At 50.8% G+C, this 10,000-nt stretch overlaps 3 protein-coding genes across 3 annotated transcripts in view; 2 read left to right on the top strand and 1 right to left on the bottom strand.

Moving 5' to 3' along the window:
• Positions 1-1,660, bottom strand: part of LOC125955626 (pickpocket protein 11-like) — a 2,075-nt gene extending 415 nt beyond the window's left edge. The window contains exons 1-7 of the mRNA XM_049686766.1: positions 1,650-1,660; positions 1,317-1,601; positions 507-1,237; positions 379-447; positions 210-310; positions 85-146; positions 1-24 (exon numbers count right to left, since the gene is read on the bottom strand). The exon at positions 1-24 is cut by the window's left edge and continues 415 nt beyond it. Coding sequence (XP_049542723.1) covers positions 1-24; positions 85-146; positions 210-310; positions 379-447; positions 507-1,237; positions 1,317-1,601; positions 1,650-1,660 — 1,283 coding nt within the window. The remainder of the gene's footprint in view (positions 25-84; positions 147-209; positions 311-378; positions 448-506; positions 1,238-1,316; positions 1,602-1,649) is intronic.
• Positions 1,661-2,162: 502 nt separating this feature from the next.
• On the top strand, positions 2,163-4,168 carry LOC125955627 (sodium channel protein Nach-like). Its single transcript, XM_049686767.1, has 5 exons — positions 2,163-2,518; positions 2,588-3,363; positions 3,427-3,527; positions 3,592-3,650; positions 3,724-4,168. Exons 1-5 carry the CDS (start codon positions 2,163-2,165, stop codon positions 4,166-4,168), a joined length of 1,737 nt encoding a protein of 578 aa, XP_049542724.1.
• Positions 4,169-4,484: 316 nt separating this feature from the next.
• Positions 4,485-10,000, top strand: part of LOC125955346 (protein Smaug) — a 10,113-nt gene continuing 4,597 nt past the window's right edge. The window contains exons 1-4 of the mRNA XM_049686471.1: positions 4,485-5,198; positions 6,914-7,882; positions 7,964-9,792; positions 9,875-10,000. The exon at positions 9,875-10,000 is cut by the window's right edge and continues 109 nt beyond it. Of these exons, the coding sequence (XP_049542428.1) occupies positions 7,128-7,882; positions 7,964-9,792; positions 9,875-10,000 (2,710 nt within the window). The 5' untranslated portion in view covers positions 4,485-5,198; positions 6,914-7,127. The remainder of the gene's footprint in view (positions 5,199-6,913; positions 7,883-7,963; positions 9,793-9,874) is intronic.

A 10,000-nucleotide genomic window follows, 5' to 3' on the forward strand; every position in this document is an offset into this window, starting at 1 on the left:
TACTGGGAGACATTTCTACCACCGCTAATGAGGACAAAGAAGAATCAGATCCGAAAAAGAATTTATTTCGAAAAGAATACTTACTAATTGGCCGAAGTAAGGCTGTTGGACTGCCGCTGGCTCGCAATCGTTTGCACATTGTAGTTCTGAAAAGGAAACAGAACACACGTAATGGGCTATCCCTAACAGATTCGACAGAATGGCATTACCAACACTGAGCAGGGTGGTTTGCAATCGCAAGCCATACCAAATTTAAACTCTGAAACATCGCCATCCGATCCCATGTCCGGCTGCAGACTGTAGAAATATCCTGGCATAGAAGTATGGAGAATGGTAACCCACGAATACCAATTGATAGCCATTTGGGGCGATACTTACTTCTGAAAAATCGCAGGCATCTCGAGTTGAAAAGAGCACAGACGGTCACATTTTTCGATTCTTCAATATCTGCAAATGGAGGTTACAGTTTCATCAATCCTCTCATGCCGCACCGGTTCATTTCTTACTCATATCGACATAGTAGAAGGGTACACAGTTGCACAGTTTGATGATGGTTCGGAGACGACATTCGGCCAGGCACACGTTCAGGTTGAAGTGCTGAGTCCACACCGCATCGTCATCCTCATCGGCCAGAAAACAATTTCGCATCTCCTCTGGCACCTGCCGCATCGTGCTGCTGCTCTCGATCGGTAGCGGTACCACGGACATGGCCACATCCCAGCCCGGTTGCAACACATGCTCGTAATCAGCATCGGAGGGAAAATCGTGAGAATCGTGCACGTACACCTCAGCGCCGTAAAAGGATTTCGTTGGGGCCATGTAGGTATCCGGTTGTACATCGATCAAAAGCGACAATCCAACATGACGGCCAGCGCCGGAGAGTTGTTTTGGGCGGTATCCCTGGTTAGGCAGCCGAGAGATGTTTGGATTGCCCAACGCAATCAACGGTTCCATCGTCTCGTCCACATTGTACGAGCAACAATAACCGTTGTCGGTTCTCGTTCGTCGTATTATCGTCGAACAGGGTACTTCCGTTCCCAGCCAGTAGCACACCTTGATGAGATCCCCACAGGGTTGGCTTAACTCGAGCAGCATCGACACCGGATTCCAACCCATACGACCCAAAAACATTTCTAGCTCCACGAAGCTATGATCCACCTCCTCGAAGTTGATCAAACTGGCCTGTGCCACCAGCAGTTCGGTGGCGTTTTTTCTGCTGAAACCAAACTCGTTCACACTGTGAATGACAAAAGATCGAACCATATCCAGACTCAGGAACTCCAGGAAGATATGCCGCACTCTATCACAATGCTCACAGTCGTTCGATGATGGCAGTCGCTTTCTCTTTGTCGATCTTGTTGATGTTGCAAACGGTAACGGCCGGAAAGGGTATCTTCCAGATCGGGTAGGTCATCGTTTCGATCGTCGTTATCGTCGGGGTAGTGCGGAAGCGCACCCAAGCGATCATACCCATGACGGTCGTGAAGCCAATGCTGATCAGGCACACCAGTAGCCAGAGCATGCGAAGCATACCTCCCTGTCGCAAACGCTCATCTCCGTACACGTACCGCAGTCCGTGGAGAGTGGTATTTTCACAAAAACTACGGAATACAAAGCGAACTGTTTCACCCAACACAGTAAACACTTGCCTTGCACCCATTGCGTACAGCACAAGTTCCGATGGAGCGCTCGATTGGTCGTTTGAATTAAAGGTGTTTCCCCTTTTTATACCAGGACATTGGGTAACGTTACGTCACGTGAATGTAATTTGATGATTAGCTATGCATTAGTAATACCAACTGCATTTCTGGGTTGCCAAATCGCCCATTGCATGTGCGGTGTGCTTTCAGTGGCCCTCGTGAGAAATTAATTGATTCACTAGATATCAGCGAACATCGCGTTCTGGTCATCGCGTCCTTGAGGCTCTCGGTGTGAAGGGCATGTTTCGAGATGCTCTTCAATTAGTTTATTAGTGGCTACCGTTGTGGCGGGCTACGACGAGGATGTCATTGGCTGCATTCATCGGTTGACTTCCTGTCGGTAAGGTTGTCAACGGTGAATGGAGCGGTTATGCCGGCGTTTAATAATAAATATCATGTGGTGCCTATAAATACTACCAAACACGAGAACAGCACCATGATATCGTGCACTACCTCTCGAAAATGGTGTACCTGCGGACAGTAATCGAATCCCTTAGGCTAGCATCGCTGGCTATCGTCCAGGCGTTTTGGATATTTTGTGAAAACTCATCACTCCATGGACTGCGCTACATCGGGCGATCGGGTGCATCTCGGGCCAACTATTTGCTGCGGCTCGTTTGGGGTTTGTTCTCGCTGGTTGGCCTTGGCTTTACGCTCATGCTAACCCTCTCCGCTTGGGAGCAGTTCCGTTCGAACCCAACGCTGACCACCATCGAAACGACCACATTTCCCGTCTCGATGATTCCCTTCCCGTCCGTCACGTTGTGCAACATTAACAAGATACATTCCGGGAAGGCAAAGGAACTAAGCAACAGGTTGTAAGTACTTGGGCGAAATGTTTGCTGGCTGCGCGGGTTCCACTTTTACAAAGTTTCACCGGAAAACAGGATCGAGCTTGGCCTGAGTGACAATGACACGCAGGACCTTCTCTACGCTTTGCCTCGGCTGAACGATTACCGGCCGGTGGCGGAACGGATGCTCCGGATAGAGAACTTCCTTCGGGCGAAAGGATACGATACGGAGCGGCTTGCGTTCGAGGTCGCCCCGACCTGTGAATCGATGCTGGTGCACTGCTTCTGGTTGATGCAACCGGTGCCATGTTCGAAGCTGTTTCGTCGCACGAAGATGTACGCTGGCTACTGTTGCTCCTTCAATGTGGACTCTTTTCTAGAGCCAGCTAGTACGCGATCGAAGGAGAGAAGCCCTAGCAAGAACATCTACGTCACCGGTATCGGAAAAGGAGAAGGTTTGTCCGTGCTACTGGACATTGGTGAAGCGTACTATACCGCCTCGAACCGCTTCACCTACGGGATTGAAGTGTTTGTACACCAATCGTTTGATTTCCCCGATGCATCCGACTATACTGCCATCGTTCAGCGTGGCATGGAGACGGACGTTTCTGCGCTCCCCGTGATAGTGTCCGCTAGTCCTGCCCTTCGAGATGTGCCACTAAACATTCGCGGCTGTGCGTTTAGTGACGAAGGAAATATGACCGAAGCGCTGCCCTACACTTTCAGCAACTGCATGATCGAGTGCGAGCAACGGTATATTGCCAAGATCTGCAAATGCATACCACTCTTCAAGCAAGTCGTAGAGCTGCAAGCGATACTGCAGGTGCCTATCTGTGGATTCCACGATCTGCCATGTCTGACGGACGTTAAGGGTCAGTGCTTTGGGATGGGCTAAGCTAAGCCCACTGGTTCTTGAAGGCTTCTTTTGATTGCAGAACATACCCTGTTTACTTCGGAAGCCGTTAACGTTACTACTCAGGCAAATTACATATGGACCAACGTAAAGTGTCGCTGCTACCCTGCCTGCACAGTCGAGGTAATTTGAGATGTAAAGAAGGAGTCTCTCTTAAAAAATGAACGAATTTTATCCCTTCTCATAGAAAAACGACCTGCTCTCGATCACAAACACCATTGCCAATCCCAGAAAGGACCAATTCATGTAAGAACTTTGAAATTGTGAAACCGCATTCAAGTGAGCAGCGAGTTCCTATCTTTTCTATCATCCCTTCCAGTCCGGAATTGAATTTTTCCGCCTACGGATCACTGCACGTACACTTTCGATCGACCAACTGCCTAAAGTACCGGCGCGAACCGTTCCTCACGTGGAAAACGTTGGTGGCCACATTCGGAGGCATCTTTGGCCTGTGCATGGGTGGATCCATCCTGAGTCTGGTCGAAATGCTGTACCACTTCGGCATCACACCCTTCGTGGTGTACAGCGAGCTAAGAAAGAAGATTTTGACCACTGCAGTCGCAGCAGCAACACCGAACGACGCTGTTGCATCTTTGGATTACCCCCGGCGACCACCGATCGGTTACTTCCGGCGCAGCAAAGTGATGGCCCGCGAAATGGGCGCGTCCGTGCGTGCCGGATGGTTGGAATCCACGGACCAAAAACGCACCCTCAGCCAACGCTGGAAGCAGCGTTACATCGATGAGTTCAACATGATGGCATAGCTCTCCGTCTGACTTTGGGGCTCTTATTATACGAGAATCCTGCCCTTGAAAGCCAGAACGGGCCAGGATCCGCGGCCCTTCTCCCCCTTGTATGGCCAATGGTGAAAGGGTTTAGAATCCTTTTCCGTTGTTCCTGGGCCTTTTTGGGGATCTTGCTGCGCCCTCTACAGGCCAATTCTCGAAGCTAATTTTTCAAAAATAAAAAAGTCAACGTTTTTCCAAATCGAAACCCTAGCGCGCTTCAGATTCAACTCCGCTTCAGCGTGACCAACAAAGATTCCGTGCCAACTACAGGGCTACAACCCTGGAAACTGTGTTTGGTTCGGAAATCGCTGCAAAAAATGGAAAATTTTAAAATTTAGCTATTTCGCGCGTGATAGGAGCAAATTCAGGTTGTTCCCTAGCTCCCGCGAGCGGAACAGGTGAAAACGGGTCGGAATATTCCATCGCACGCGACTGACCCTGCCCCAGAGAACGCTCTGGCCATCGTCGTCGTCGTCGTCGTCCGGACCTCCGTGCCGCGTTTGTCTTTTTTTTTTGTTGTTCCGTTCCGCTGGCGGTCTTCTTTCCCTCCAAAAAGGGGTGAAAAGTGCGATCGCCGAACGCGTAGCTGTGTGTCCGAGTGTGTGCTTGGTTAGCGGCTGTCCTGGGGTAGTGGCCACGGTGCGGGGCGGATCACGATTTACCAAATTTTCTTTCTGCTGCGTGTGCGTGCGTGCGTGCGTGCGTGGTGCGTCGTGTGTGTATGCCGTCTTTGTCGTGTCCTTTCGTTTCCTGACGCGCATCACTCCTCGTGGTTCCGCCGCAGCGTCCCCACCCCGCGTCCCGTCCGTCGTCTTGTTACCGCAGCGGATGCCACACCACCTTTTCGGCGCCATCATCATCATCATCATTGTCAAGACCACCGCCGCTGATCGGGTGAAATTCCTCGACCGCGCTCCGCATCAGACAGACAAGCGCTGGTGTCGTTAAGGCGTAGGCGCGTTAGTAGCTCCCACTCCCCCACATCCGCGTCGGAAGTACGCTCTAGGTAAGGCCAAATTTGCTGCAATCATTTTCGCCATGTGTGTGTGTAGTTTTTGAAGGGCGGCACGAAATCGAACCTTTTTCCGCCCGGTACTTCGCAGTTTTCCGCTCGTAGAGTAGAGTGTGATGAAAACCCGAGATAACCTTTTCTCTAGCATTCCGATATCCTCGAGCTCGATGGCTTTCAGTGATGCCGCCATCGCGATCCCCGGTCCAAGCAGCACAGCAGCGGAAAAATGGACACCCAAAATGTATAGTAATCCATGAAAAATTCTCTTGCCGGTTTGCTGAGACGACGTCATTGCGTGGTGCTTGGTGAAAAAGAAATTCGGCGTGTGGGGGGCGGATGCATAATTGATGCTCCCCCAGTGCCGATGACGGCACGATAAATGATGCTGCCGGTGACGGGCGTTTCATCATGATCGATTGAAATGGTACCGTCGAGGCAGACATTGCTCCTACGTGCAGAGAGCAAAGTTCATTATCCTTTCGGCAGTCCAAAATGGCGATCCGATGGAGTTTGGCAATGGATATTCGGGCAAAATGAAAGCGTCCCTTCGTGCCAGCAAAAATATGGGGTCTCCACATGAATCGATCTTTGAGTGATCGAGCTATTAAAGAGATGGCATCGGAAAAATGCGTGACTGTTGCGCGTGATTCGCGCAATCCACAAGGCCCAACCGGTTTGTCGGAATCGAAAAGTCGTAAATTGGCAAATCACACCTGTCTTGCCGTTGCTGTTGAAACAATCCACAGCTTCCGGAAGTTATCGCGGCACCACCCATTACTGCCAATTAGCGAGTGTTAGTTTTTTTGCCACGCGAATGCACGTGTATCACACCACGCCATCTCATGATATGAAGGGGGTACCGCGATTCGGAACACCGTTTTACCCGTGTCCTGACCTTTCTGCTCATCATTTTAGCTCTCGAAACTCACAAACACACAAGCCCCCCGGTGACGCGCGATCCTAGTGCTCCACTCTCTAGGCCGTGCTGGATCGAACCGGGCATCTTGCGACCAGCGAGAGGTTATAGCGCGGAGTGCTGTGCTGCATCGGCCAAAGCAAAAACATACTGATTTGCAGTGAACAGCAAAACACAGCGATAAGGAAAGATCGCAAAGCATTGATAGTAAAGCGCAGCAAGCAAAGCAGTACAGTTTTGCTGGCAACCCACCCATGCATGCAGGGGCCTGAAACATCGACTCGGATCGAGGGATGACCATCAACGGCATGATGGCATCCTGTTTGTTGTTCTCCGATGTCGACCATCGATCGGAAGGACGCTTGGTCGTCGCCACCGGACGCGGCTTTGTTTTTTACGTGATACTCGCATTATGAAACCCAGAAACTCCCTCCGGGGGGAGGGATGAGTGGTGGTAGAAGAACGACGCAGAGCACTTTGACGCGAGTAGCAGCGCTTGACCTGATTTATGTCTAATTTCGGAATTCTACGCAAACGCAGCGTCGCTCCCCGCACAGGGCGGGGGCACGGGGTTTTACGGAGTCCGAGTGGCCTGTCTGTCCTTTTCCGACGAAGCGCGTTGTTTAAATTTATCTGCTGACACTGCTGCATGGCCATATTTATCCCTATATTTTGCTCTTCAAAAAACCTACCCCAGGACGGGGATTACCTCCAAACTAAGATCATCGCGATCTTAGTCGACTACTGGTTCTTCATTAACGTACAACTCTTTACTTTGAATCTCTCGTTTTAGAACGCAAGAAATGCTGAAGAACAATTAATAAAAAAATGACCTACTAATGCGTGCTGTGCATGATTGGAGCCAAACGTAGCCGATCTCATTAATGTTAAACCGTCATCTGCCGCAGCAGAAGGAACAACGGAACTAGCTAAATTACATAAAAACGGAAAACACAAAACCACTCCGGGCATCGTTGGGAAGGAGAGCGTGTTTTCACATAACGGCAATGAAATATCCTGGCGGTAATCCTTCCACAATGTTCTGCGAGCAGGTCGGTACGGTGACCTCGCTGTTCGAGCAGTGGAACGACTGCGAGCGAACCGTCGTGCTGTATGCGCTGCTGAAGCGCGTCCCTTTCGTCAATCTAAAGTTCCTGCAAGTCTCGATCGACTACAATCTTGCGCAGAACTACAGCACACAGAGCAAGCTGCAGCAACTCGAAGCGAAGGCAAACGATACGTCGCTGTTACGATCGCTGGTCCAGCGGTACTACCAGCTAAGCGGCGGTCACAACAATTCGGCGGCCGCTACCGCACTGCTCATTGGAGGAGGGCTTCACCTGAACAACAATAACAATAACACGATCAGTGTTAATAATAATAACAATAATAATCTCAAAACAACGGCCAGCGAATCTTCGACCGTGTACGAGCTGCTGAAGAAGACGAACTCGCTAGTGGCGTCACATCATACACCTGGAGTCAACAATCTTATCCCGAATGAATCTTCCTCTGCGAAGGTTGGCGAGGGCGGTGGTGAAGGCCATCCCCGGCAGCCGGACACGATGGAGGAGATTCTGAAGGACATCCTTATGTACCTGCCACTGTTGGCGCCAGGGAATGATGTTGCAAAGAGTATGTACATGTCACTGATACCGGGTGCGGTAGAGGATGCCTGCCGGCAGCTCGTGCCAACAGAGATCGTGCAGCAGACGCTGTCCTATCTGTTGATTCATCCGGCAATTACGAATGAAGATCGGAGGTAAGTTTTGGACACGCAATTGAGATCAAGTGAACTCAAAAGTTTCTTACTAATGTTGTGCCTTATATGTGATCGTTGCAGAGTACTTAGTCACCAGTTGCGGCATTTGGAGGATTTCATCTCGACGTCATATGCACCCGCTGTACCACAACAGAACACCGGTCCGTCGAACACAGCGCTCGGCAAAAATCGTAACTATATGAACCTGCAGAGCAATGGGAACGGAACAAACACCCATAACAATAGCCCAATGTCGGGCAGCAACGCACAAGTTCCGTTCCTTTCAACGAAACCAACAGGTGGTACGAACGGCGCAGTCACAGTTCCACCATGGCATCCGGGAGTTGGCATCACGGTGCCACCTCCTTCTACACACTCTTCGACGCATTCGCTAACCCAGCTAATGCCTCCGTCAGTAGCCTCGCAGCACTCGCATTCCTCTCTAGTCGGTCCTGATCCACCGACCAAACAGTCAATGATTTTGTCAAAATCCGTTAACCAGACGAACCCCACCATCCCGGCAATCGGGGGTGCCGGTCATAACAGCAATACGGGTGGCGGCAGCACCATCAACTGCAGCAGTTCGTCGAGCTCGAGCTCTAGTTCGACGACGAGCTCCAGCTCATGTCTCGATAGTGGCGCTTCTCAGCTGTTGAAGTCCAGCTTGCGGCCACCTACATCCGATTGGGGTGCACCTACAGGAGCGGTAGAGTATGGACAACGTGCGGACAACCTACCGTCCGCTGCAGCGAACGATTTCCGATCCACGATCGGTAAAGTGATGATCACTTCTAGTCAAGCCATGCAGCAGCTGCAACAGTCACCACCGCAACAGCAAACCCAACAGCAGCAAAATTCTAGTTCTGGTGCTGGTGGTAACGCAGCTCCGGCAAACGATGATCTCATAGCGGCCACCGAATCGTTGCTGTTCGATTCCACACCGGACGACCATCACGTTTCATTCAGCAAAAATGGGACGGAAATTTTCGATTACGATTGTGATTTCGATCACGAAGATGAGTTTAACTATCTGGCCCGCAGTTCAACGTCAGCAGCGGCTACAGCAGCGGGCTCGTTCGGTGGAACTAATTCACTGAGCTCCACCAACGCTACTTCGGCCGGTTCCTCGACGTCGACGGGCAAGAAGCTGGTTTCTTTCAATAACAACGTTAGCGATTACCTGTGCGTTCCGTTGATGCTCAATAGCTATCAACAATCGCACCACCATCATGGCGGTAATGATCTAGATCTGGATGGGATGCTGATGAAAACGCGCCGTTCGAATAGTTTGACGACACCATCGTCCTCCTCAGTACTATCGGTTGCCCTCGGTGCACCGGGCGAGTTGCTACACGCACAGCAAAAACAAAACAACGAATGCCTATCGGCTGAAAATCTCACTAATCTGCAGCTCCTGCAGAATAAACCGCGCAGCTTCTCGCTGACAATGGAAAGCCCTCGGTCATCGCTTACATCGAGCGGTTCCGATACGCAGCTCGACGATTTCAAGCACCAGGGAAGCGGCTTAATGAAGCTGTATGGTAATGGAGGACATGGTAACGTCGGTATGTCCAGCATTGCTCACTGGCTCAAGAGTTTGCGGCTACACAAGTACGTGTGGCTCTTCTCGAACCTAACGTACGATCAGATGCTGGGCATCACGGAGGAGTATCTGCAGAACCTCAGCGTAACCAAAGGTGCCCGGCACAAGCTTGCGCTGTGCATTCAGAAACTCAACGAACGGTACGGAACGCTGCGGCAGCTGGAGAAAGATCTGCTGTCCGGACCTAAGGTTCATTTGGGTGCTGTACTGGAGGAGATGACCAACATTGTGCAGACGCCGATGAAACCGATCGGTGTTGATCAGCGTGAAGATGTGGCTGGTCAATTTGTGAAAGTGCTTGATCTTGGTAGGTGTCTTAGTGCACTCCTTTCTCCCACAAGACGCTAATTCACGTTCGTTTGCTTCTCACTTTTTATTCTCCACAACAGTGGCTTCAATTGTACTGCGACCGATCAGTAGTCCGCAAGATGAGGAAAATCTGAATATATTCCAGTGGATCATTGACCGGGCTCTGCACAATGACGCATTTGTGGCGCACTTTGCCCAGATCAAGG

Source organism: Anopheles darlingi, chromosome 3, assembly GCF_943734745.1.
Source record: "Anopheles darlingi chromosome 3, idAnoDarlMG_H_01, whole genome shotgun sequence".
Classification (NCBI taxonomy): Eukaryota; Metazoa; Arthropoda; class Insecta; order Diptera; family Culicidae; genus Anopheles; species Anopheles darlingi.